This window comes from Benincasa hispida, chromosome 1, assembly GCF_027475165.1.
Source record: "Benincasa hispida cultivar pf3 chromosome 1, pf3_genome.v1.1, whole genome shotgun sequence".
In the NCBI taxonomy this organism is placed as follows: Eukaryota; Viridiplantae; Streptophyta; class Magnoliopsida; order Cucurbitales; family Cucurbitaceae; genus Benincasa; species Benincasa hispida.
The window spans coordinates 72,107,475-72,135,179 of record NC_143478.1 but is presented as its reverse complement, the minus strand read 5'-3'; the positions used below and the strand labels follow the sequence as shown (position 1 = coordinate 72,135,179).

The 27,705-nt window shown below is 31.7% G+C and overlaps 2 protein-coding genes and 1 long non-coding RNA gene across 4 annotated transcripts; 2 read left to right on the top strand and 1 right to left on the bottom strand.

Annotated features, from left to right (window-relative positions):
• Window positions 1–216: 216 nt before the first annotated feature.
• RH20 (DEA(D/H)-box RNA helicase family protein) lies at window positions 217–7,577 on the top strand. Its single transcript, XM_039048027.2, has 10 exons — window positions 217–636; window positions 2,832–3,097; window positions 3,308–3,487; window positions 3,582–3,743; window positions 3,927–4,081; window positions 4,785–4,877; window positions 5,223–5,308; window positions 5,409–5,635; window positions 6,726–6,959; window positions 7,184–7,577. The coding sequence occupies exons 1-10, from the start codon at window positions 581–583 to the stop codon at window positions 7,240–7,242; spliced, it is 1,518 nt and encodes a 505-aa protein (XP_038903955.1). The 5' UTR covers window positions 217–580; the 3' UTR covers window positions 7,243–7,577.
• Window positions 5,493–6,190, bottom strand: LOC150038697 (uncharacterized). The gene is made up of 3 exons (XR_016531512.1): window positions 6,054–6,190; window positions 5,867–5,967; window positions 5,493–5,709 (listed from the first exon to the last, which is right to left on the bottom strand). It is a non-coding gene; the product is annotated as an uncharacterized LOC150038697 (long non-coding RNA).
• Window positions 7,578–12,660: 5,083 nt separating the features above from the next.
• Window positions 12,661–19,578, top strand: LOC120091319 (3-epi-6-deoxocathasterone 23-monooxygenase CYP90D1-like). 2 transcript variants are annotated; one of them, XM_090307357.1, is made up of 8 exons: window positions 12,661–13,015; window positions 13,186–13,519; window positions 13,830–13,979; window positions 14,682–14,942; window positions 16,201–16,290; window positions 16,398–16,583; window positions 16,685–16,799; window positions 19,191–19,578. In XM_090307357.1, exons 1-7 carry the CDS (start codon window positions 12,753–12,755, stop codon window positions 16,748–16,750), a joined length of 1,350 nt encoding a protein of 449 aa, XP_090163483.1. In that variant the 5' UTR covers window positions 12,661–12,752; the 3' UTR covers window positions 16,751–16,799; window positions 19,191–19,578. The 2 variants fall into 2 exon arrangements, with proteins under 2 accessions (XP_090163483.1, XP_038905609.1); XM_039049681.2 differs by having other exon boundaries at window positions 16,678–16,799.
• Window positions 19,579–27,705: the final 8,127 nt, after the last annotated feature.

The window sequence follows — 27,705 nt, the reverse complement described above, 5'->3', positions numbered from 1 at the left end:
AATTAAATAAAAATATAATTTTAGTCACATCTCTATTTCAAGATTCAATATATATATAGTTATAAATTTTTTAATTTATTTTAAATTTAATTATATTAAAATAATTAAGATGATAAGATTGAACTCATTTAAAAAATAAGAAAATATTTCACAAGCTCAAGATTTATAAATTTGGATTTTATTTCTAAAACCTGCACTACCAACACAATACCTCCCGGATTATCTAAACCTCGTAGCCTCCAAGTTGACATTCTAAAGTTTTTTTGATTCTAAACCTGCGCGCAAAATGCAACCTAATCGGTCCTTCATCCAAATTATCCTAATTTCATTAAGGTAATTGAACAATAAATCTGATTAATACGAAAGACACCGCTATAGTACGTGGCACCCTGTAATAGGTGCAGTGAGCCGAAAAGAAAAACTTAGCCGTACGATTAGCAAGCCTCGAAGTCGATCGAGCCAAGGGCACAGAAAGTCCTCCGTTGTTCGTTTTTCGCTTTTCGCCTTCACCGAACAGAGCCAGCGTCTAAAACCCTTAAATTCCCACTTCGTCAACTTCTTTCCGGCGAGCTCCGGCGCCATGAGTCGCTACGACAGCCGCTCCTCCGATCCCACTTCTTATCGCGACCGTAGAAGGTATCACTCTATCTTCCTCCTTTCATGTGAACGCATTCGAATGTGGGTTTTGGTTTTATTGCTTTGAATTTTAAGCCTTTTAATGTACTTAGGCTTTGTGAGCTTGCTTAATTTTCACCACGATGAGGGCTATTTTGAGTAATGGGATTTTGCTGCTTCAAGTTTATTACATCGTAGCTGATTGAATAGTATCCCGATTATGGCTGCAGTTTTTTCTTTCCTTCTTCTAGAGGAAGATTTGGGGAATCCAGAAACATCCAACTGGAATTAATTACAAAAAGATTAGTTATTAAAAGGCTTTCGGTGATGTACTCCTAGGTGTTACCAGAGCTTTAGGTAGTACAGTGCCGTAACTCCTAAAGCAAGGGATTAAACCGTATTCCAGAAAGTACTTAATTTCGTTCTAAGCCTATGACTACCCTGAAGATGTTTTTGGTTTCTAAAGTGAAGTTTCCCCCCTCCACATTTCATTTGGAGTGTGAACGTGTTTTGATAATTATTTATAAATCTTGTTTCTCTTGTTTTATGTTCATTGATCAGTTGGGTTTCTTTTTGCTATCTTTCTAAATTTATTATCAAAGTCATCTAGTGTTAAAAAATATGGGCTAGGGAATAGGAAGCTTAAGTAATACGAAGCAACTTGATTAATCTTTAGAAGTACGTTTGTAGAACAGATTTAAAAACTGACATGCCGAAGGCACACTTCGAAAAGATCATGAGAGGTTTTTAATGGGAGGAGGTGGAGGAGGGAAGTGGGTCAATCTATTGTGGTGGGTGGTTTAAGCATCAGAAATTTGTGCCGCAGAAATGTGGCATTTCTCTTAAAGTAGCTACGATGGTTCTGTTTAGAACCTCATGCTTCGTGGCATCTGTTGGTTGTAAGTATGGGTTTCATCTCTTGACCAAGATTTCAGTTTAGCTTCTAAGGACACCTTTATGAATCCATGGAAATCAATCTCTTCCTATCTTTCAAGTTTTGTTTTTTATTACCTTTTATGTAGAAGACGATGGTTGTGCCATGTTCTGAGAGGTCCTTTAAATCGGTATCTTTACCATTCTTCTTACTTATGACTTTCTTAAGAACGTGTTTTGATAATTTTCCTCTTCACAGCCCAAGGCCCCAAGTCATGCAAAAAATAACCCTCTTAAATATCTTCAACAGTTCAACTTTATCTTCTTTGTTTGTCTTTGTACCTTTCCCTCTAATGTTCTTCTTCTTTGATCAATCTGACTCCGACATGCCACCAACCTTTTCTATTGTATCTCAATATCTCTGATGATGTTTTTTGTATAGTATTTAAGTGCATGTATTGGATTTTGTACTATTGTCACTAATTTGACCTTTTATGCTTTTTAGTGGATTACATTTAATATCTTTATGTTAAATCTACATATAACCTAGAAAAAATATATAAAAAAACCGTATTCTCAATGTATCCATATCCTAGTTTTTTAGAAATTGCTTATCGCCGTATCCTATCATATCTATATCTCGTATTAGTGTCTATGTTTGTGCTTCATTGATTCTTGATAGGCCTTGGAAGAGAGAGTGCCATAACTCCTTACTGCGAGGGTAGTGAAAAAGTAGATGATCCAAAAATTCACCAACTCTCAAGTAGAGATCAACAGATTTAAAGCCATCATTGGACATCTCCTCCGAAGCTTATTTGACTTATTTTGAATTTAGGACCGAATAAAAAGCTGAAGAATCAAATACTTAAATTTTTCTAGAGCATTTCCCATTCCAAAATTCTCTTCATAAAAATATGAAACAATGGAAACGAAGATCCTAGTCCTCTCGGCTCTCACCATTTCTCTAGCATGAATATTTTCCAGTAGCTTCAAAAGATCAATAAACTTCCCAACTCCAGTCTTCCATGTTTAATCTTTTCCATATTTCTCCTTGTCAGAAGATGCCAACTCTTTACAAAATCAACCTGAAAACCATAATCACGTATACCTTTCAAGTTTCAACTTACAAATCTGTGAAGTTCTTAAAATATGATTAATCATAGTAATCTTTAAATTAATGTTCATATGTTTTCTTCTTGTGATTGTATCGTTGTATTCTTTTAGGAAAAATGATGTATTGTCTTCCCTGTACTTCTTAGGATAAACCACGTTGGTATTCTTTATTTTGTTTTTCCTTAAATAATGTGGCTCTCTCTCTCAATATGTCTCTTGGGCTGCTGCAGTGATTCAGGTTTTGGTGGGTCTACAGGCTATAGCAGTTCTGTTCGATCCTCCTCTAGCAAGAATGATTATTATGCATCTGAGGGCCCAAAAAAGGTGGATTTGGATGGATTGCCTCATTTTGAGAAGAACTTCTACATTGAGGCTCCATCAGTGGCGGCAATGACAGAGAGAGAGGTTGAGGAGTATCGTCAAAGGAGGGAAATTACCGTAGAAGGTCGTGATGTTCCAAAACCAGTCAAGTCTTTCCGCGATGTTGGATTTCCTGGTACTTTTCTTAAGAAAGAACTTATTTTTACAAACTAAAATTTGACTTCTGATGTTATAATTCAACAGTTACTGCCACATTCTCTAGATGATTGATGCTATTTTGAAGTTTGAGCATTATTGTTGATATGACCTGAGTTATTTAATGTTTAGTTTCAATTTTCTTTATAATTAATGCATACGAAGATTTTTAACGTATTATGCATATCAGATTATGTCATGCAAGAAATTGCCAAAGCTGGCTTCACTGAGCCTACTCCCATTCAGTCGCAAGGATGGCCAATGGCACTCAAAGGTCGAGATCTCATTGGTATTGCTGAAACGGGGTCAGGGAAGACACTTGCATACCTTTTGCCTGCAATTGTCCATGTTAATGCCCAGCCAATTCTTTGTAAGGAGATAATGTGTAAACTATTAAGTGTCTAATTGTGGTCATTACGTTCAAATTAACTGATTTCTTATTTTCATTTTATAATATTTCTCAGCTCCTGGAGATGGTCCGATTGTGTTAGTTCTAGCTCCTACTCGTGAACTTGCCGTTCAAATACAACAAGAAGCTACAAAATTTGGTGCATCATCGAAGATTAAGAACACATGCATATACGGTGGCGTTCCCAAGGGACCTCAAGTGCGTGATCTTCAGAAAGGTAGATGGTGAATTAAGTTCAAGATGTTCATACTCTTATCCTAACCAAAATTTGAGGTGTCAATGAACACTTTCTTCTTACATTCATGGTTGATTAATTGAATATCCCCCCTCTTTTTTTATTTTTTTAAAAAATTACTACCCTACCTAGTGAGATTAGCTCCTGTTTTTTCTGTAAAACCAGGAGTTGAAATTGTGATTGCTACACCGGGAAGGTTGATTGATATGATGGAGTCACATCATACAAACTTGCGAAGGGTTACTTACCTTGTGCTGGATGAGGCTGATCGGATGCTAGATATGGGATTTGACCCTCAAATACGAAAAATTGTTTCACAGGTTTAAGTTCTTGTACGCTAAATCTGATCACATTATTGTCATATTGTATGTAATTATTTTCATAGGTTTGATAGATCTAAGGTAAAGGTTTCAGATAATATCAAGTAAAAATGGTGTTGCAAAAATAAAAAAAAAAGAAAAAAAGTAAAAATGACAACTTTGTTTGTTCAAAAAACACAGTTTTGGGCTCTTTTGCAAGTTGGTTTTCTTCTTGTCCTCTGTTCTCTTACATTTTTTTTTTGCTTTTATACTGCTGTACAAGTTCCTTGCTCGTAAATGTTGTTCATTCCGTCTGTTAATCTTTTTTTTTAATTAGTTTATTTAAGAGAAGAAAAGATTCATTCAAAATGGGCAAACCAAATATTCTGACTGTTGATATTCATTAAAAACTTATTAGTTGTGACATTTTTCGTCTCAGTTCCTTGGTGACATAAGTTGCACGATTTCCTGGAACTAGATTCTGTATGATAAATTTGCAGACTCTAAATCAATCTGACTGTTCAGAAGATTTGTTAAAACTGAATTGTATTTTCTTGGCTTCTGGTGCAGTCCTGGTTGATAGCCAGCTTTTGAGCCAGGCATTTATGTGTGTTTTTGGTGGCTTTACTTGTGCTCATTTTTTATGGGTCAGTTGGTGATAGCACTTAATTGTGTTGTGCCAAATTGTTAAATTTTCTTAAATGCTATTTTATTTTCAATACAGATTCGACCAGATAGACAAACGTTGTACTGGAGTGCTACCTGGCCTAAAGAAGTTGAACAATTGGCCAGGCAGTTTCTTTACAATCCATACAAGGTAAAAAATCTTTAACTCATACACCCTCTTCAAGGACATAAATGTGGTCTATGTTGCAAAAATATACCTTGTACTTCTCTAAGAAAGAAGTGAGGTTCATTCACTTCTCTTTCCATAGCATGGCAGTATTTATCTTTACATTTTTATTACATAAAAGAATTCCACCATGAAGGAAAGTTTTGTTTTTCAGGATAACTGCTGTGGATGGTAATTGAAGATTCTTTCTCCAAAATATAAATCTATTAGTTTTCTCTCTCTTATGGAGAGAGTAGGGAGGTGGTCTTTAGCATTCTTTATGCTGTTATTGACTTCTTTTTTCTTTTTTAAAAAAATTAATTTCCACAGGTCATCATTGGTTCTCCAGATCTGAAAGCGAATCATGCCATACGCCAACATGTTGATATTGTCTCTGAAAATCAGAAATATAACAAGTGAGTATTTTGTGTGGTCGTTTGTTTTTTTAGGGGACCATAATTCCCCAAAAGCCTGTCAGGGTATGATGAGAGTAAATGGTACTGACTAATTTTCCAGATTGGTGAAATTACTAGAGGATATCATGGATGGGAGTCGAATCCTGATCTTTATGGATACCAAGAAAGGATGTGATCAAATTACCCGACAGCTTCGCATGGATGGTTGGCCTGCACTTTCAATTCATGGTGATAAGAGTCAAGCAGAAAGGGATTGGGTCCTCTCAGAATTTCGGTCTGGCAAGAGTCCTATAATGACGGCTACCGATGTTGCTGCTCGTGGTTTAGGTATGTCTTTTATATTAAAATTGTAAGGTGTGACCTTTTACAGTAGTCGCCGGATATCTGCTCGTGCATTTATTCTGAGAACAACAGAATTTCCAATAGGAACAATAAGAACTAAAGATAAGGGTCTCAACCTAAAAGTATCATAATGATCTCAATCATCTGCAATCAGAAGCAGAGTAATATCTGAAAATAAGGAAGAAGTTGAAAACCCGAAGGGAAGTATTGAACCACCTAACACTCTGAATATGTGCCTTTACTGATAGGACCAAATATTTTGCTGAAAAGCCAATACGCCCAAATCCTACTGTAACTTGCTTCTATCCCTTGGAGGACTGGACAGAAACTCCATGTTGGTTTTATGTGAGACTTCAAAAGGATGAAAGAAAACGGTTATGATGAGAAGGCAAACAAAACAAACCTCTGGACGACGTTGATGGGTATGGATTTCCCAAAGAGCTGCTTAATACACTTCCTTTAACACCTTCATTAGCACGGGAGAATAACCCAAAAGGGTGTAAAACAATAGCCAGATGCCAGGACAAGATATCATTAGCACGGGGTCAAAAAGCCAGATGAAAGCAAGGGTTAGAGACTGAAAAAAAAAAAAAAAAAAAAGAATTTACCTATTCCAGTAAATCGCCTCAAAAGGTGAAACCACATAAGCAATTCATTCCCAACAAAGAATTAGATAAAATATGAGGATGTGGGTAATGGATAACCTGGAAGAACATGTAGAATATCGCTTACCTATATAATTTGTTATTCTGCAAGTTTCTCTGTTGAAAATATCCTCAGATTTAAGTGTTCATATATTAAAAAAAAAAAAAAGGTAACCTACCAGATGCATCATCTTCTTTCTTGTTTTGTATATATTTTTTGTTAAGTTTGCTCTTTCATATGTATGAATGGAAAATAATATTCTTGCTCATTATTAAAAGGATAAAAGCTACTAACACTAGATTTGTATGGACCAGAATTCATTCGGATTGCTCAAGGAACTGGGTGTTGTGTCTCATAAGTTTGTAGCTTCATCTTTTGACGAACTTTACTGCTGTCTTTAGTATTTCCTAACAATGTCATTTGACTGCAGACGTGAAGGACGTGAAATACGTTATAAATTATGATTTTCCTGGATCTCTTGAGGATTATGTTCACCGAATTGGTAGAACTGGAAGAGCTGGAGCGAAAGGAACTGCATACACTTTCTTTACCGCTGCTAATGCCAGATTTGCAAAAGAACTTATAGCGATTCTTGAAGAGGCTGGACAGAAGGTTAGTCCTGAACTGGCAGCAATGGGTCGTGGTGCACCTCCTCCTCCCTCAGGTTAGTTTTCTCTATGCTAGTGAAATGGCGTTCTTGTTCCTATTACTATCAATACGTTTAAAAATCAATACCAACTACCAAGTATAAAAGGAAAAGTAATCAAGAAGCTTGGTCCATTACTTGTATTTCTCTCTGGTGCATCCTCGCTGAACTGTACATACACTTCTGTGCTTGTTAATGAATGTTTTTGAGTTTATCGAACATTTAATCTGTATGTTAATCAGGTCATGGGGGATTTCGAGATCGTGGAAGGGGATATGGTGGAGGACGATCATGGAGTTGATTTTCTAAACCTGATCTTTCAAGTCAATTATTAGTCCTGCAATCACATGTTTGATATTGCTACATATGCACTGTGTTGCCATTGAAAAAGTAGGTATGCTCAAATTACAAAGTTAACCCTTTGAACAGCTCCATCTACTGCCACTCTTACTAACACATGACAGGAAGAAGGTGAAAGTTCTCTGGGATTTTGATGTACAAGAAAGAATTTCATTTTTTTACCTCAAAAGAAAAATGTTCAAGTTAATGTGTATTTAGTAGACAAGTTGTTCAAATATGCTGCAGTACTGTACCAATGATATTTTCTAGTATGTTAGAAAGTAAATTTTCTAATTATTTCTGACCTCTCTACGAGACATCGTCAAGGATCTTACATGGGATAATATCTTTTATCATTAAGAAAAAGGCAAGAGCTGCCGAAACTCAGGAAACAGCTAATCTCTAGATTAGCTGTAACTTTGGACCAACATAATCACGCATTTATATAATAATTTGGATTTTAAACAAGGATGGATTGATCCATGCTTACTCTCAAACCCACAATGAAAGAGAGAAATTATGACAAACGTGAAGAAATATAGAGATTGACAAGAGAGCAGGGGTTATGATGGCATGAACTAACTCTCTATAGTTGGTTGACAAAACATGAGCTTGATAAACTAAATTTATAATTTTTTTCCACTTAAAATTCTTCCCCTCTTACTCTCTTGTAGTCCTCATTAGTCAGGGAGGAAAGAAAATTTTTTAGTACTATTGACATGACATTAGATGATATATTGTTCTATGTCACGGGTTTCATATCATTTTCTAATGGTTTGTTTATGACAAAAATGGAATTGATGCACTCCCATACTGTCATAGCATTGGAAAATTTTCACTCTGTTGAATTTAGTTTTTGTTTACATTCTTTCATAATCATCATATTTATACCAGGAGAAAAATAATAAATGAATGGTACTCTTAAAAGTGAGTCTCAATGAATTTCATTTATGGTTGTTTATCCTGTGTTTCGTACTTATATTGATATGTGGGATCCATTGCACAATCTAAAATAAAAATACAAACTGATTGAAGAACGAACGATGATTAATTCATTTATATTTTGAAATTATGTTATTGATACTGATAGTTAGTGTACTCTTACAATATGAGAAATATGAATTTGTCATATTTATTGTTTAGGGTCAAACGATAATGATAATAGTAAATGTGATAGATTTATAATTCTAAGTAAGCATAATTAAAAGTAATTTAATACATTTATGATTTTGGTGTTACGATTGACCTATCAAAAAAAATATTATGATTATACCAATTCTCATTATGAATCTGTTATACGTGGCTTTAGTTTTCTGCTAAGTATACATTGAGACTTATGTTTATAAAATATGATGAGATACGATGAATAAAGTAAAGATTTGACTTGAAAAAAGGAGCAGCATATTCATTGAACAGGATCCAAAAGCAAAGAAGAAATTATATTTAAGAGGAAACTTAGTGTGCAAGTGTACCTTTAATTTAACATCCTTGCTTTGTTTTTCTGTTGCAGATTTAGTTTCAAGTTAAAGGCTCATTGGAACTTGAAATGTTGATAAACCTTTTACAAAGTCACCATTTAGAAACCAACAGATCACTTATATATGAGTTACTTTGATTGTATTAGATTCAATTGTCAGACAGTATGAACAGAATATGTTTGTCTTTTGTTTAGCTAAGATTGCCTCAATACCAAAGGCCAATATTTGTCAAACTTTAGGGTATTGTTGGTGTAATTCAGATGGAGGTTTTTCAAAAGATTTATTTCCTCAGCAGTTTGTTTTTATGTTTGGCATATATTTTAGGTTAAATTATAAGTTTGAGTCATATATTTTAGGTTAAGTTATAAGTTCGATTTTGTGTTTTTAAAGTAGTGTTTATCATGTTCTTATTCTTCGAAAAAAAAAGGCCGTTTTAAGAAGTTTCTTATAGGTTTATCAAATTTTAAAGTTGTATTTATTTAAGTTTTATAACTTAGAAAGGGTTGATAGGATATACAATTTTAATTTTGTATCTAGCATGCATCCATTGTTATGTTAATACTAATAAAACACATTCACTACAACAAATTGGAGCTTCTGTCTTGGTAAAAAAAAAAAAAAAAACATTTCCCTTTAATGTCATTCATTCTTAAATTTGTACTAGTGGCTTGAACTAGCCTGAAATTAGTCCACCCTATAGTTCTTAAGTTATAGCGAATGTACCACTATCGCTAAATTTGTGTAGTTAATGACATATCAATTAAGTGCAAAGTTGAAAGTTTAAAAATCTATTAGAAATACTTTAAGTTATAGGGACTAAAAGAGCATAATCTTGAAAATTTAAAAAATTGTTAGAAAATTTTTGAAGTATAGTTGTACGAATCTAAATAACATAATCTTAAAAGTTCAAGAATGAAAGCTTAAATTTAACTAGTATAGTTATTTTTTTCTTTTAAAATCATGAAATTATGAAGAACAATTTTAAGCTTTTTGATTTTTTTTTTAATTTTTATTTTTAAAAAATCAGAACAATCCCATGGATGAAGGAAATGGATCAGTCAAGTGTTCTTAAAGCCAAAAGCATGTCAACTTTCACTAGTGCAACTAGTCAAATGTTAAGGCTCCATATAAGTTGTCTAATTATATCTTTATTTGTATAGATTATACAAAGTTCCCCAATCAAGATTCAAAATAATCCCAAAGCTCTAGTCTCTTTTTTGAGGGCAAATAAAGAACTCTTTTCTCTAGCTTTCTATGAGGTTCTCAAAGATATATATAAACTTTTGAAAATGAACAAAGAAAATAAGAGGGAAAAGAAAAGATTAGGTCCAAAGAGTTTGATGACATGATGATGATATGTGCCAAAACAATATACTATTATATTTAGTGAGTTAAATAAACTAACACATCAATTAGTTAGGTACTAGGCTTGAAGAGAGAGAGTGTGGAACACTTAATTATTAAACAAATTGGCAATGAATGAATGTTGGGTCATTAAAATGAACATAAGTTAAGGAAAGGGTCAAAGGGAAATCTTTGAAAATGTGCAAGAAAAATGGGTTGGATTCAAAAAGATTTTATGGGCAATGATGAATACTCCAAATTAAAAAAAAAAAATTCCCCTTTTTAAATTTCCCATCACATAGGGTGGCACATGCATCCTCTATGTGGAGTGATGATCAAAAGGAAGTTTATATTTATTATTCTAACATGGAAGGCATGAGAAGCAAGTCGTGATGATTCATGGCTATATCTTTTATGAGTTTTTTAAACAATCAAATTATATAAAGGATGATGCTAGACAGTTGTCATGTGAGATTAATCGACGTATGTAAAAGCTAGTTCAGACGTACTCACGAAACTAATAAGATTTCAATATAATAAGAATTTTATTTGAAAGGAACTTTTTTCTCCCTTAAATTATACTTAGATCTCTAAGATTATTGTGTAAGAAGTAATCACTATAGCCTTTGATTTGTGCTTCACCTTGTTCATCAACAAAAGAATAACGTTTTACAAATTTAATTTAATATCGATTCCTTGATTGATAAATGATAGCTATAAACTTATAATATAGGAATAATTAAATAAAATATCAAACTTAGTATCCTCTAGAAGTTACTCCATTGGATGGTAATTATAGAAATGATAAAAATTTCAAAGTCAAATGGTCAAAGATTAATGGAGGGATAATCCAAGTTTTACTTTGGAAAACTCACTTTCTATTAAAAGATCAATGTTTTGAGATGGAGGGTGTAATAAGTAGGTCTATATCTTTGAATTGAGCAGTGTTATATGTATAATAATAATAATATTAATAATAATATATAAAGAAAATTTGTCATCCATTAAACATGTTATTGAGCCAATATTCTAGAGCTACATCATTCAAACTTTGAAATTAAATAAACTTTTGGTCTTTTGTCTCTCCATTATAATTTCTTTCTTTTCATTTCACTCTTTTTTAAATAAGTAATTTTACTTCCTTACTATATACTAGTTATAAATATATAAAACATTTCTTTTTTATAAAAGATTTATTCAACTTTAATTATCAAGATTTGTTCTTTCAATCTTCAAAATTGTTCAATTGTGTAAAAGGAGGAAAAAAGAGTGATAAATTTATATATGTCCCTTATGTTAGTTTATATATATATCGAGTAGAATAATGATGGGAATGGAGGATTGAAGTTTCGATCTTTGAAAAGGAAAGTTATGATCGTTGAGCTAAGGTCACTTTGACTATTATATAAGTTATATTAAAAATCTTAGTCCCCTCAACTTTCATATTTTGTCAAATAGGCTATTGAACAATTTAGAAAGTTGTATCTAATAGGTTCATAATTTTTTAATTTTTTTGTCCTAATGAGGCCATTGGCATATTCAATATTTTACAAAACCAACACATCTATTAGATATAAAAGTGTAAGAACTTATTTTCTAGATATCAAAATCAAAATTATAAAGACTTATTGAATTCATTCAAAATTGAAAATTTAGAGATTTATATTAAAAAATATTTTTTAAAGTTCTTAATTTGACAAAAACTTGAAATAAACTTTAGCGCAAAACATGTAATTTAACCTTAATTTATATTTAAACAATTTAATATAAAAAAACTTAAATCTATGTGTTTTTCTAATTATATATATTTTTGCTTCTAATAACCCTATAATTTCTTCAAAATATTAAGTAATTTAGTTTGCCTTTAACTTTTTGAAACACAAGGAAGAATGTGCTATCGTGGTAAAGTTTCATAAAATTGTGAAAAAAAAAGTTTCCTTTTATAATTTTGTTTTAAAAAAATAAAAATACAATTAAAAGAAGGACAACGATTAGATACAACTTACATTGTATCTAATTTAATGCTCTTATCTTTACGTAATAAAATAAAATAAATATTTTTACTTTTAAAAAAATTTGACACATGACAGCCTCTTTCATTAAGTACAGTAAGTGTTGAACTCACAATAAGGTTGCACCTAAGTTTTTTTCTAAAAAAATATTATTAAAGGAGAGTTGTTATTTTTTCCTAAAATGTATTCTTTACAATAAATCCCTTAGGTAGCATTACCCTATCCCTCTTCTCTACTATTTAATTACGGAAAATTCAACCTACACCTTCTACATAATAAAACCTCTTCCTTGAAAAAAAAAAAAAAAAAGAAAAAAAAGAGAAAAACTCTCTCAATTATTTGGAGAGATCGTCACAATGTGACTGTCAATTTTACCCCGTAAAAGGGAGGGTAAAGTCTCTGTGGACCTAAAAACCATGCAAATTCATATTATTGCAATAACTCAAAAAAGAAAAAAAAAACCTTCAAAATTTGAAGAGTGGTGATCATCATATGAGCCCTCATATTTATATATAAAAGGTGAGAGAGGATAGAGAGAGAAGAGGAAAAAAAAGAGAGATCTCAAAAGGGTTGAGTAGTACCATTGCAAAATCTCAAAACAAATCTATACACACACAAAGATCAGATTCATCAAAAAAATGGATTCTTTGTGGATATTTGTGCAGCTCATCACAGCTGCAGCTTTTATGTCTTCCACAATCATAATCCTCAAAAGCTTCATCAATATCCCCACCACACCATCATCATCATCATCATCATCTTCAAACTCTTTCATCTCCTCCAACAATCCTTCACTTCCTTCCGGCTCCCTCGGTCTCCCCTTCGTCGGCGAAACCCTCCACTTCATCTCTTCCGCTTACTCTCAACGTCCCGACACCTTCATGGACACACGTCGCCGACGGTGAGTTTCAGGGTTATAGCTAGAAATTTTCATAGAGATAACCGTCGTAAAAGTTTATCTTTATTTATTTTTCTTTGTCGTTCCTTCTTCGTTTCGTCTCTGATGAAACCTTTTGGTTGCGGACATATCTCGTTTTTAAGAACATGAAATAATGGGATTTTTTTTTATAGGTATGGAAAGGTTTTCAAATCACATATATTTGGAAGTCCAACAATAGTTTCAACTGATGCAGAAGTGAATAGGTTTATTCTACAAAGTGATGCAAAGTTTTTTGTGCCATCTTATCCAAAATCTGTGACAGAGTTGATGGGAAAATCTTCTATATTGCTTATCAATGGCTCTTTACATAGAAGAATTCATGGCCTTATTGGAGCATTTTTCAAGTCATCTCATCTCAAAGCTCAAGTAACCATAGACATGCAGAAATATCTTAAAAAATCCATCCCTACTTGGACTAATACTTGTCAACACAATCCTATCTACATTCAAGATGAAGCCAAAAATGTACCTCCTCTTTTTCTCTTACTTGTTTTGATTAAATTTCTCGTAATCTATCAACTTAAATTTTAAGTTCGCCCAATAATATTAGAGTGGAGTGAAGTATATTAAGAATATGTTAAAAAGATGATTAAATATTTTATGGTAGAAATTGCTCTCATTTGAAACATGGGTTGGTCATAATTTTGCTAGGAATCATATTGTCCAAGAAACTCACACATTCATAATCATAAGTAATTTTTTTTTTCTCATTTTTCTCAACTGAGAGACAAAAAAAAATAAAAAAATAAAATTTATATTTGATTAATTTCTTCAGATTGCCTTTGAAGTACTAGTAAAGACACTGATCAGTTTGGAGGCTGGTGACGAAATGGAATTTCTCAAGAAACAGTTTAATCAATTCATTGCTGGGATTATGGCTTTCCCAATAAACATCCCAGGAAGCAGACTTTACAGATCATTACAGGCAAGTTTTTTTTTTTCCTTATAAAAATTTGTGTTCTCATATATAATTGAGATTATTGAAAAATATTGTTTTTCGGTCCCTAGATTGTGGGTCTTAGTTTTCATTTGGTTTCTAAGTTTCAAAATGTTATACTTTTAGTAAGTTTGATTTCAATTTAGTCCATTTAACCTTTGAGGTTTGAGTTTTGTTTTAGTTAATCCCTAAATTTCAAGATTATCCTTTTAATATCGTTTTTTCAGACTAAATATTCCCTTTCAATCTTTGGCGTGAATATTTATTAATTAATTTAAAATAATCATGAAGTGAGAATTTTAAATTCATCTTAATAGGGACGAAACAATGGTGAAACTTTATAATTCTTTTAAATTAATTAATTGATACGAGTCTTTAATGAAAAATTGAGATCAAAAGTACAAGTCTTGAAACATAGAGACAAAATCGAAAGAAAACTCAAACCTCAAGGGTAAAATTATAACATTTGGTTACTTAAGGAATGACTAAAAATGTTAGATTTTGAAATCCAGATACTACATTTGGTTACTTAAGGAATGACTAAAAATGTTAGATTTTGAAATCCAGAGACTAAATAGATACTAGACTCAAAATCCAAAGGAAGAAAAAGGTATTTTTCTCTTGAAAATTAAAAAAAATGGAAAATCAAGCAAAATTGTATTGTTTATGTTTTTATGTCAAAATCTTCAGGCCAAAAGGAAAATGGTTAAGTTAGTGCAAGAAATAATAGAAGGTAGAAGAAAGAAGAAGGGTGAGAAATTGAGTAATGCAATCCCAATTAATGATGTTGTGGATGTTTTGGTGAATGATGGAAGCCAACAAGTCACAGATGAACTAATAGCAGATAACATGATTGATATGATGATTCCAGGCCAAGATTCTGTCCCAATTCTTATCACTTTGGCCATTAAATACCTTTCAGATTCCCCATCTGCCCTCCATCAATTAGTGGTACGTGCATCATACTCTCGTGTTTTAGTCTATCGTTTTTTTTAATGTACAAATTTAGGGTAAAGATTCAAACCTTTCGAATAGTTTTAGAATGAACACTCTTTCTCTATATTATTCTTTTTGTTTAAATATGTTGTAGATATTTAAATATCGCTTTAAACTTTTAAGTTGGTTCCATTTCAATATCTTCAAACATTCAAAATTTCTATTAGTTGCTGAACTTTGAAAAGACAAAATCACTTTTGTGGTTTGTGACATGTTAGTTAATTTCCATCTAATATATACATATCCACTTGTGGTCAATGCCTTTTCTTTTAACTATATGACTTGGAATAATATTCATATTAACATGCTTATATGCATATACTTAATAAATCGTGTCGTAACAAAATAAGGGAAAAGACAAAAATAACGAGACAAAGGGCATCATACTATCAAATTCGAGGTCAAAGGTTTGATTCTCCGTTCTTATATTGTAATAAAAAAAAGACCAAAATGAAATGTAAATCTACTTTTTTTTTTGGTTGATATTTGAGATGGTAATTTGTGTCTTAACCTATAGAAGATCTATCCTCAAATTGAGACTTTTATTTTTTGTATTTTATAAAATAGAAATCTGTTAGCGACAATGACGTTTAAAGCATCTCTACAATAATATGATATTGTCTATTTTAAACATACACCATGATTTTGTTTTTTGTTTTATCTAAAAGGACTTATATAGGAATAGAAATAATTATTCTTATTTATATATTTATAATCATCCATTTATTTAATCGAAGGGTTGCGAATTTGGTTTTAAATTAATAATTTTGGTTTTATTTTATTTACTTATTGAGTGTGGTTGTCCCTTATAATGTGTGTTTCATTTGATAGCGATTGTTTCTGTCATTTGGGTGACAACCACATCAATAATATAAAAATAACTCTCTCTCCACTCTCCACTCTCCACTCTCCAATAATACCTCTTTATTTATTTTTCTCTCTTTTTCAAAATATATACTCTTGTTTTCACAAAAGATTTCTTTTATAAACAAAAAAAAAAAAAAAGGAAAATAATTAAAAGATAATCATGAAAGACAGATATTACATTCATGAATGTAGAATCTGTACAACAAAATAATGATTTTCTTTTGTCTTAATAAGGATATATTTCAACAGTCACAACCCAATGAATCAAAAATATATTCTATTCAGCATTATTATATTATCTTTGAATATTTTTTTCTGTTCTAAATTTATAATTTTTAATGGACAGGAAGAAAACATGGAATTGAAAAGACTGAAAACTCAGCTTGGAGAGACATTAAAGTGGAGTGATTACTTGTCTTTGCCATTTACACAAAATGTAAGACACCTACTCAATTTTCCAATATCATTTATAATATAATAAAAATATTTAATTAAATTATTGTAATATATTATATTTTCTTATAATTGTCGTGATATATTTAGGTCATAACAGAGACATTAAGGATAGGAAACATAATAACAGGAGTGATGAGAAAGACGATGAAAGACGTTGAGATAAAAGGATATTTAATACCTAAAGGATGGTGTGTTCTTGCATATATTAGGTCAGTTCATGTTGATGAAAACCACTTTGAAAGCCCTTACCATTTCAATCCATGGAGATGGCAAGTAAGTACTCATTAATTGCCCTAATTATTTGGGTATAATTTTTAATGGTTAATTAATGTATGGAAATATTAAATTTTGATTTCTTTTTTTAAAGGATAAAGACTCAAATAACTTCAATTTCACTCCTTTTGGTGGAGGACAAAGATTGTGCCCTGGACTTGAATTAGCCAGATTAGAAGCTTCCATTTTCTTACATCACTTCGTTACTGAGTTCAGGTAAAATATAAATATTCATATGCATTTTCTTTTAAATCTATCGGAGTCGTTGTTCGGATTTTGATTCGAATCGTATCTCTTTTAAGATTAATATAAATTGAAAGCTAAGAAGATAACTTAACTTTCATTTTTAGGTTTGAGATATGATGATGGTGTTAAATATGTGTCAACTTAATTAAGAAATATCGGTATATCTATCTACGTCATCACCTCATTTAGTGATTGGTTAAAAAAAAAAAAAAAAAGTTAGAAAGCTAAGATGAAACAATGAAACAACTTTTTTTGCCATACAAATTATATCCATTCATGCATGCTTTCAAATCAACTCATGTCTATTCACTAAAAATCAGGGTTTAAAGCAAAATCATGAGTGGTTTTCAGCAAACTTTCCAAAGTGGGGTAAGGAGTAATCAACATAATGTCTCTAATTAATGTGCCAATTAGCTAAAATGATAATCATTTATGAGAGAAAGATACAAAAAAACTTAATGGGTTTTTTTAGGGGGAAATGATTATGGGTTAGCATTGAGTAATTGCTAAATTGAAAGAAAAAATCCAAAGGGAATTTTGGAGTAGAAAAATGTAAAATAATAATAATAAAAAAAAAAAGAAAAAGAAGAAATTGAAGGTTATATATATATATATATATAAAGAAGGAAAGTTTTGAAGTTGAATAGACCAAATTTGGATGATTGATTGGGGAAAATCCAAAAAGTAGCAATTGAATCTTTGGTGAATCCTTCTGTTCTCTGTCTCATCGTTGCTGCCCTTATTTTTATTTTTATTTTTTATTTTTTTGCTGTCTCTTACACACACACACGTGCAATGGAGATGGCTCCTCTTCTTCCATGAAAGAGAGTCAATCCTTGGAAAATATAGTTTTTTTGGTCTGTTTAGTTTAAATTGGTTCTAATATTTTTTTGTTTTAATTTATTTTAGTCTTTTTATTTTTAAAAGATTCATTTTAGTTTCTATACTTTCAATTTTGGTTCATTTTCATAATTGTACTTTTAACTTTAGGTTGATTTTGGTCCTCGAACTTTCAAAAAGTGACTATTTGGTCCACTTAAAAATGAAATAAAAATAAAAGTAAAGAAACCAAAATGGTCACTTTCAATGACCCAAATGAACCAGAATTGAAGAACATGAATCAAAATGAACCAAAGTCGAATATTTTGGAAACATAAAGACCAAAATGAACCAAAATTAAGTAGATGGAGTAAAGCATTTATTTTTTTTTATTAGAAAAATGAATTTTTATAATGTGAGAGGAACTTGGTCTCTTTTGAGAACAATTTGGTTGTGATGTGTGTAACTTTCCAACATATAATTAGGGTTTCACTCTCTTTGAGAGGAATCTTGCTGGGTTATGCAAAATGTAAAATTAGGGTTTTCTCCAACAAAATATTAAAATTGTTATATTTATATACTATTGAAAAAAATGAAATTTGTTAACACTACCTCTACAGTAAATACTATTTCAAAACCCAATTAATTATAGTCAACACTATTTCAAAAACAAGTTATAATAATATATATTTGAGGTGTAAACTATTTTAGTTTGAGTAAGAAATAGTAAACACTGTATCAAGAATAAAAAAGTTGATGAATGTAAAATAGTAAAAACAAATATCTTTTAAAAAACCTGTTTTTGTTTTTAAAATTTGACTAAGAATTCAACAATTGTTCTCAAGAAAGATGCAAATCAATGTAAGAAATTGGGAGAAAATAGGTTTAATTTTCAAAAATAAAAAATAAAAAACAAAATGATTACTAAACGGGACCTAAAAAACAATATTTTTTTTTTTGTGGGTTTTTTAAAAGAAGACTTCGTTTTCAATTTTTAAAACTTTATCTGGCATTCTTTTTAGGATTTTTATTTAAAAACCAAAAAAAATTCTTATTAAAGTAATAGAGATTATTGATGATATATGCATTAACACTTAAACTATACCCACATTGGTTCAAAATCTATATAAGATTTGGAGAAAAGGATTGTTTCTAAACATTATTGTAACCGAGTAATCACATTACCAATTTCCTTGAAATATAAAGAAAAAGACACTTTATGAGTTATTCTATAACACATGTACTCTATCTAATCCTAATCTTGAAGCCTTGGATTTAAAACATAAATATAAAGTTCTTGAGCAAATCATAACACAAAAAGAACATAAATTTCTTTTTTTTTCTTTTTCTTTTTTTTTTGGGTGACAATAGGAGTATAAACATTATATAGTTTAATTAAATCATCTTTTAACACAAAAAGAACATAAAATTCTTTTTTTTTTTGTGACAATAGGAATATAAACATTATATAGTTTAATTAAATAATCTTTGTCCAATATAATGACTATATATACTAATCTTCTTGTAAATTTGATTAATTAGGTGGGTGGCTGAGGAAGACAATATTATCAACTTCCCAACAGTAAGAATGAAGAAGAGAATGGCAATTTGGGTAAAGAAGAGAGAGCATTAAAATGATACAAAGACACATCAACATAATTTCCATCCAATTTTGACCATTTTGATCTTTTGAAAAATAGACAGAAATAATTGGGACAGACAAAAAGAAAAGACATTTTCTTGGTCAAAAATCAAAATGCCTAACGTGTGAGTATGGCCACTTTAATGTTCTTATTTGTCGTCATGGGAAAAATGTTTGTATATTGTACTACAAATTAAATCCCAATTTCCATAGGATTCTTTTCTTTTCCTTTATGTTTAATTTTTAATCACCTAGTTTTGAATATTATTGTTTAGTAGGGGATAGGGATAGTAGTGGAATATAAGAAATAATAATAATAAATAATATTAAAGAAAATTATTTTAAATGATAAAACTGCTAAAAATATTTACAAATAATAGTAGTCTATCGCTGTCTATTGCAGTCTATCATAGATAGACTGTGATATTTTACTATTATTTATAAATATTTTAGTTCATTTTTCTATATTTGAAAACACCTCTAATAAAAATTTTGTTTAAATTAACTATCTTCAATTTTAAAAGGAGTTGTCTATTAAAAAAAACATCACCAGTTTTGGAAAAAATCTATTTTACATTTGAACTAGTGAAATTGTGATCCATCACCATCTTAAAAAGTGTACAATTTCTTCTTTATCTTCATATTCCACATAATTTAAAAGAAAGTTGTTGGAGATTTGATTTGTTGGCTTTATAATTTTCTCTAAGACAGTGGTTCTGCAGATGTTTCAAATAAAGTATTAACATCCAATTGTGATATTAGAGTATTTTCCTGTTGAATATTTTTCATATCTGGAAATATCCGGCTGTGGTATTTAGTCGGATATGTTCTTTTTTAAAGCGTGACTTTTTATTCCAAATGAGGACTTATTTCCTTTATTGGATTTGTTTATTTAAGGTGTGTTGCAAATCATTTAGGGTTGTCGCATTTGTGTAATTGAGCAAGACGTTTTTTTGTATTCCAGTTGAACTATTCTATATCGTGTTCTTGCTTGTTTGCTCACTATTCCACTGTGCATGTTCTTCATCCATTGAATGCAACACGTTGAAGAGTTTCAAGGTCTTAGGGGGAGCCTAAGCCATTGCTGCAAGAGAAGAGATTCTCAATCTTAGAAGGAGCCTAAGACCTTAGCTTCAGAGAAGGAGTTTTCTGTCTTAGAGAGACTTAAGAATTGTCAGTGAAGGGAGTTCACTAATCCAAGAGGAAGATAATAAAGTTGAGAGGAGTCTCACATACTGTCGGGTACAGAAGTGTCAGATACTAATATTAACATACTTAGGGGGAGCCTAAGTTTAGTTGAGAGGGAGTCTCACATCTAGAGGGAGCCTAGGTGCAGTGTGAGCTAAGCTCTACGTGAGTCACTGTAGTAGTTTGTGTATTACAAATAAGTACTATGTTGTAAATTCCTTAACTCTTTAATATTAGTGGATTATCTTTCCTGGACTTTTTGCTCTCTAGACCTAGGTATTTATCACTGAACTGGGATACCAACTGTTGTGTGTTTTTACTTGTTTACTTGTTGTTGGTATTTTTGTTGTTACAGTTGTTGTTAGTGCTTTCATTTTAATATTCGTATATCGAGTGGTGAGTCATCCTAGCGCTTTTTCAATTGGTTTCAGAGCGGGTCACCTTTATCTCAGGTTTTTCGATCATGGAAGGAATAAAGGAAGGAGGTTCTACTACTTGTCCACTTGTTCTTAATGGAAAAAACTATTCTTACTGGAAAGCTCGAATGATTGCCTTTCTGAAGTCGATTGATAGTAAAACTTAGAAGGCTGTTATATCTGGATGGAGTCATCCTACCATCAAAATTAATGATGGAAAGAAAATTTTGAAGTCAGAATATCAATGGTCTGGAGAAGAAGATGAAGTCTCTTTAGAAAATTCTCGTGCCTTGAATGCCATATTCAATGGTGTAGATCACAACATATTCAGATTAATTAACATTCGTATCTTAGCTAAGGAGGTAAGACATATTGTTTGTTGCTCATGAGGGAATGTCTAAAGTAAAGATGTTCAGGTTGTAGTTAATTACATCAACGTTTGAGCATTTAGAATGCATGAAGAAGAATTCATTGCTTAATTCAATGTACGTTTGCTAGATATTACAAATGAGTAATTTGCTCTCGGAGGGAAGATTTCGGAAGGAAAACTTGTCAGGAAGGTACTTAGATCTCTACCTAAGAGATTTGACATGAAAGTCACGACCATTGAGGAAGCTCAAGATATAACAAAGTTGAGAGTAGAAGAATTATTTGGTTCCTTACTCACTTTTGAAATGTCTCTGGATGGGACAGTCGAAAAGAAAAATAAAGGAATTGCCTCAATCCGTGGTTAAAGAAGAGTTGTTAAGTGACAATAGAGAATCAAAAGATCCTCTTACTGAATCGATTGCTTTGCTATTAAAACAGTTTAACCATGTGCTAAAACGTTTTGGCAAGAGGTCTGACTCTTATAATAATAACAAGTCTAATGGTTATACTCCCAATTAATTTAGATCTCAGAATAGTAAAAGTGAATTTGACAAGTCAGGAAATCTACTTTCACATAAGGAAAATAACTTCAAATGTCTAGAGTGTGGTGAATTTAGTCATATACAGGCTAAACGTCCCACTTTTCTGAAGAGACAGAGCAAAGAATATGTAATGTTGATGATATTAGTGATTCAGAGGATTATATCAAAGTGCTTGTTAGCAGCATCAAATCTATCAGTTCCAAAAAGGTCACTTTTAGTGATAGTGCTTGTGGAAAAATTATCGGGAAAGGAAAACTCAATATTCGAGTCTTCCTCCACTAAAAGATGTAATGTTGGTTGAAGGACTCACTGCCAATCTTATTAGCATCAGTCAGCTATGCGACCAAGGATTGAATGTGAGCTTTACCAAAGACAAATGTGTTGTCATAGACGATGTCAAAATTCTTATTATGACAGGTTTACGTTCTTTTGATAATTGTTATGTGTGGAGTCCTGATCATTCTTTGCAGGTTTGTCATCTCTCTAGACAAGATGAAGTGAGCCTAAGGCATAAATGTCTTGGGCATATAAGCATGAAAACTATTCAAAAGGCTCTTGCAACTAATGTTATAACCAGTCTCCCTTCTTTATCGTCTTCTGGAATTATTTGTGGAGATTGCCTATCTGGTAAACAAACTCATGCCTCTCATAAACAATCAGGCCACTTAAGCTCTTCCCGTATTCTGGAACTTCATCATATGGATTTGATAGGACCCATGCAATTTGAGTGTCTGGGAGGCAAACAATATGTTCTAGTTGTTGTTGATGACTTCTTTAGATACACCTGGGTGCATGTTCTTCGTGAAAAATTAGACATTTTTTATGTTTTTCGTGCTTTCTGTCTTCAACAACAACATGAGAAAGATCTGAATGTGATACATATTCGAAGTGATCATGGTAGGGAGTTTGAGAACTCTCAATTTATTGAGTTATGTTAGTTTGCTGGGATTCACCATGAATTTTCAGCTCCTATTACACTACAACAGAATGAGATTGTGGAAAGGAAAGTCAGAACACTTTTAAAAGATGGCTTGTGCGATGATACATGCAAAACATCTACCATTTCACTTCTAGATGGAAGCTTTAAACACGACTTGTCATATACATAATAGAGTGGTCTTACGATCAAGAACTTCAAGCACTATTTATGAAATGGAGAGATAGAAAACCTAATGTGAAATATTTTCATGTCTTTGGAAGTGTTTGTTACATTCTTGTTGATAGAGAGAATAGAAGAAAATGGGATTCCAAGTCTGATAAAGGGATATTTCTTGGATATTCCACATATAGTCGAGCTTCCCATGTCTACAACAAACAAACTCATACTGTAATGAAGTCTATCAATGTTATAATTGATGACAATGATGCTTTCGCTGGTTCTCCTCCTATTGAAGAAGATCTCAATATCACTTCAGTCGTTAATACTAATGTGCCTAACATCTTGCCTGACATGCCTTCAGATGTGAATTCAGAAAATCAAGTGGAGCTTAACTAGAATATCTCAGAATAGGTAGAAGCTAGTAATAAACAACCTTCCAGCAGGGTTCATAAAAATCATCCTTCTAGTAATATTGTTACGGACCTGGAAGAAGGAGCGACAACCAGAAGAAAGGATAAAACTAACTATCTTGACATAATCAATAAAATTTGCTTCATTTCCCCTATTGAACTAAAGAATGTTAAAGAAGCTCTTGCAGATGAATGTTGGATAAATGCCATGTAAGAGGAGCTCGACCAATTCCTGAGGAATGATGTTTGGACTCTTGTCTCCAACCTGGATATGTGAATTATTGACAAAAAGTAGATTTTTAAAAACAAGACTGATGAGAATGGAAACGTGACCAGAATTAAAGCAAGATTAGTGGCTCAAGGATGCACACAAGTTGAAGGTGTGGATTTTGATGAAACCTTCGCTCTTATTGCAAGATTAGAAGCCATCATACTCTTACTCAATATTGCTTGTCTTTTGAAATTTAAATTACATCAGATGGATGTGAAAAATATCTTTTTAAACGGAATTCTAAATGAGGAAGTATATGTTGCTCAGCCCAAAGGATTTTTGGATCATTCTCACCTCGAGCATGTGTATAAACTCACAAGGTCCTTTATGGCTTCAAACAGGCTTCTAGAGCATGATACGCGCGTCTAACCCATTTTCTTGTCAACAATGGGTATAGACGAGGGGGAGTTGATCAAATACTCTTTGTAAAGAGCTCTGGTGAAAAATTTGTGACTGTTCAAATTTATGTTGATGACATTGTTTTCGGAGGAACGTATCAAGAGATGGTTGAGCTCTTTGTGAAACAGATGCATGATGAATTTGAAATGAGCATGGTAGGAGAACTATCCTATTTTTCGAGATTTCAAATCAAGCAACTTAATGAGGAAATCTTTATCTCGCAAAGAAAATATGCCAATAATTTAGTGAAGAAATTTGGCCTTGAAAGTGTTCGTACTAAAAGAACTCCTGCTCCAACTCATGTAAAAATATCAAAAGACTCTTGTGGAACTAATGTTGATGAGAGTCTCTATAGGAGCATCATTGGGAGTTTGCTTTATTTGACTGCCAGCAGAACTAATACTGTCTTTGTTGTTGGGGTATGTGCTAGATATCAATCCTATCCTAAAATAGCCATTTACTTAGTGCAAAGAGAATAATCAAATACATAAATGAGACTAGCGATTATGGCTTATTGTATACTTTTGATACCAGTAGCGCTCTAGTTGGCTACTGTGATGCTGATTGGGCTGGTAGCTTCGAGGATAAAAAGAGTACATCTGAAGGTTGCTTATTCTTAGGAAACAACTTGATTTCGTGGTTCAATAAGAAACAAAATTGTGTTTTCCTATCTACGACTGAAGTAGAATATATTACAGCAGGGAGTAGTTATACCCAATTAATTTGGATGAAGCAGATGTTGATGGACTATGATGTCTCGCAAGATGCCATGACTCTTTTCTGTGACAATATGAGTACAATTAACGTATCCAAGAATCCAGTTCAACATAGTTATACTAAGCATATAGATATCAGACATCATTTTATTCGTGATCTTGTAGAAAGTAAAAAGATTGTGTTAGAGCACGTTAACACAAAAAATCAAATTGCTGACATTTTTATTAAGGCTCTCGATGCTGATCGTTTTGAGGCTTTGAGGGCAACCTTGGTGATAGAGTTGACATTCAACATGTGGAAGCAATTAAGGATCTAAGCACTTTAACTACATCAATTTAGCCAAAAAACATGCATGTTCATGGTTTTCAATATATTGGGGTTTCTGATGAATACCTTTGATGTTTCCTCCGAATTGCTTGAATTGACCACAAGTTTCTTCTTCAATCTACACAGTAGAGCACTACAAGAGTCCTCTCTACTAATCTCAGGTCTTAGATTGAGTGATGGAACTCAATTTGAGAGGAATTTGATATGGTTTTGGGAGTTGGACAGAAGAGGGAAAATTGGTTTTTTTCTTCAGAAATTCAAGTTGCATGAACATCAAATTGAGTTCAAAACATCAATTTATAAATGTTAATCATGCAGATCAGATTAACCATGAAAATGGCACTTCATATTCCATTTAATTTAGTGGCATGAGGTGGATTTGATACTTGATAGTGGAAAAATGTGGGATTTTTCCACTTCCATGAAATCCAAATTTGATTATTGAAAAAAGAATAATTAAAATTATAAATATAATTTTTTCAAAATAAAAAATTAAATAAACTGATTTTGATTTTGAGTTTCATAAATTCAAAATTTAATAATCTAATTTCATAATTTTGAATTTCATAAAGTTAAAATATGATAAAATAATTTGGATGATAAATTAAACCAATTTAATTAATTAATTTAATATCAAATATTAAATTAATATAACACCTCATTTAAATATTTAAATCGTATTTAAATATTGTTAACTCTCCAAAAACGTGATATTTAATTCGACTATTAAACATCAATTATATCAAATATAATAAACCAAACCCTAAACTGAGTTTGTGATAGAGTAATCATACAAAATGCGGAAGCAATCAGAATCAATAAGCACTCTAATTACACATAATTTGAATTTAAAAGCATGCATGAAGATATAATTCAAAAGAGGGTTTCTAGAATATATTACCATTGATGAAACTCTTTAAATTCTTGTTCCTCTTCACGAAATTGACCTTCAAAATCATAGTAGACCACCACAAGGAATTTCTCTACTATCCTCTAACTCAGATTGTGTGGTGGAAATATTGAGTTGAGGTCAAAGGAATTGAGAAGGAAGAGGGTTTGGAGAGAATACTGAATTTAAGAAAAAACCAACATGCATCATCTTTCAAACTCTGAAATTCAGAGTATTTATGTACATAATTCATGCAAACACTCCTTTAAACATCTGATTAACACTTCAATCAACACTAATGGAGTGCATTAGGTGTTGATTTGTAGATAATTCCACTTCAAACACCAAAAGAGTTGGACATTTCCACTCAAATTAAAACCATTTTAATGTTGGTTTTTATTTATTTAATTTTATAATTAAAACTAAATTTAAATAAAACCAAAAAAATCAATTCTGAAATTGAACTTCAAAATTTCAAAATGATTTATTAATTTAATTAAAAAAATTTAATTAATTAAATATTAATTTAATATCAAATATTCAATTAATAAAACACCTATTTTAAGCATGAATCCTATTCATGCAATTCAATATTTAAATATTTTAACCTCTCCGATTTCGTTCAATTTCAAAAAAATTAAATGTTTTAATTATATCAAATACAATCAATCAAACCCTAAATTGAATTTGAACACTTCAAATTCAAAACCCTAATTTTGAATGTGAACATTTCAAATCTAGTCAATTTACTAATTCAAGATATAATTTTACGAGCTAGTAGAGGAAACTTATGGACCTACAGATCATGAGCTCCAACGATTTGAGATTAATTGGCTCAACTCTTTAGATCGAATCAATCAATATTCGTTGACTATTGAGACATACCACTATAGCTCGTTACTTGCACTCTTCTCACCGTAGATATATTTCTGTTCACTTTAACCATAAATAATAAATCGATCCTTCACAAGTTGTTCGTATTTATAGCTAGGTCAAAATTACTGTTTTACCCCTGTAAATACATCTTGCTCCTTAAACTCCCACTGAACCCCTATTGAACAATTGGTTTACAGTCCAACTAATAAACCAAGTCCCTCTCAATCATGAGAGGGTGGACCCCCATTGTTCAAGACTAAGAATCAGTATTTAAGAGAATAACCTATCTGCTATCCCTAAATCGGGTAGAAGTGAGTTCCATCTTGCAGGACTCTGTCCCCAACTATCTATCCAATCTTATCCCCAAAATGGGAGGCTTATTGAGCAGTGCTGTTGGACTACTCTCACCTATGCAGAACAAAGGATAATCCCGAATGAATAGGAGTTCACAGTTAACTCGGGATTAAGATTGAGTTACCCTAGGTCATCAAATTTGAAATAGTCAGTTTTAACATTAAAAGGTCGTTATAAAGAAAAGTGATTATTTCTAGGTTCGATCTTATGCAAACATCTTTTGCATAGAATGCCCCAACTCGCATGTTTCCATATGAATGATTTTGTGATCACATCATTTGTATCAGTATACAAAGTGGGTCGCATCCAATAGTGTTACCAGGATGAGGTTCCCAATCCCATCCATATACTTATAGACTATTTTGGCTATATACTAAAACTTGATCCACTTTTATGTCTCCATATAAAGTTAAAGTATTCATATTGTAGTCATGGATTTATTTATTTGACTTTTATAACAGAAGGCAATATCAATAACATTTTATTGAATGAAAAAACTATTGGATTTTATGTCCTAAAACTCGTAGTTTGTAATATCATATGCTTGTTCAATAGAGT

What these genes read in the sequence shown, in the direction of transcription:
- RH20 (XM_039048027.2), top strand. Translation starts at nt 581, where the DNA reads ATGAGTCGCTACGACAGCCGCTCCTCCGATCCCACTTCTTATCGCGAC. An exon ending in TCTTATCGCGACCGTAGAAG is followed by an intron (nt 637 to 2,831) that starts GTATCACTCTAT and finishes GGGCTGCTGCAG; the next exon opens with TGATTCAGGTTTTGGTGGGT. An exon ending in TAATGCCCAGCCAATTCTTT is followed by an intron (nt 3,488 to 3,581) that starts GTAAGGAGATAA and finishes AATATTTCTCAG; the next exon opens with CTCCTGGAGATGGTCCGATT.
- LOC120091319 (XM_039049681.2), top strand. Translation starts at nt 12,753, where the DNA reads ATGGATTCTTTGTGGATATTTGTGCAGCTCATCACAGCTGCAGCTTTT. An exon ending in GACTTTACAGATCATTACAG is followed by an intron (nt 13,980 to 14,681) that starts GCAAGTTTTTTT and finishes CAAAATCTTCAG; the next exon opens with GCCAAAAGGAAAATGGTTAA. An exon ending in CTGCCCTCCATCAATTAGTG is followed by an intron (nt 14,943 to 16,200) that starts GTACGTGCATCA and finishes TTTAATGGACAG; the next exon opens with GAAGAAAACATGGAATTGAA.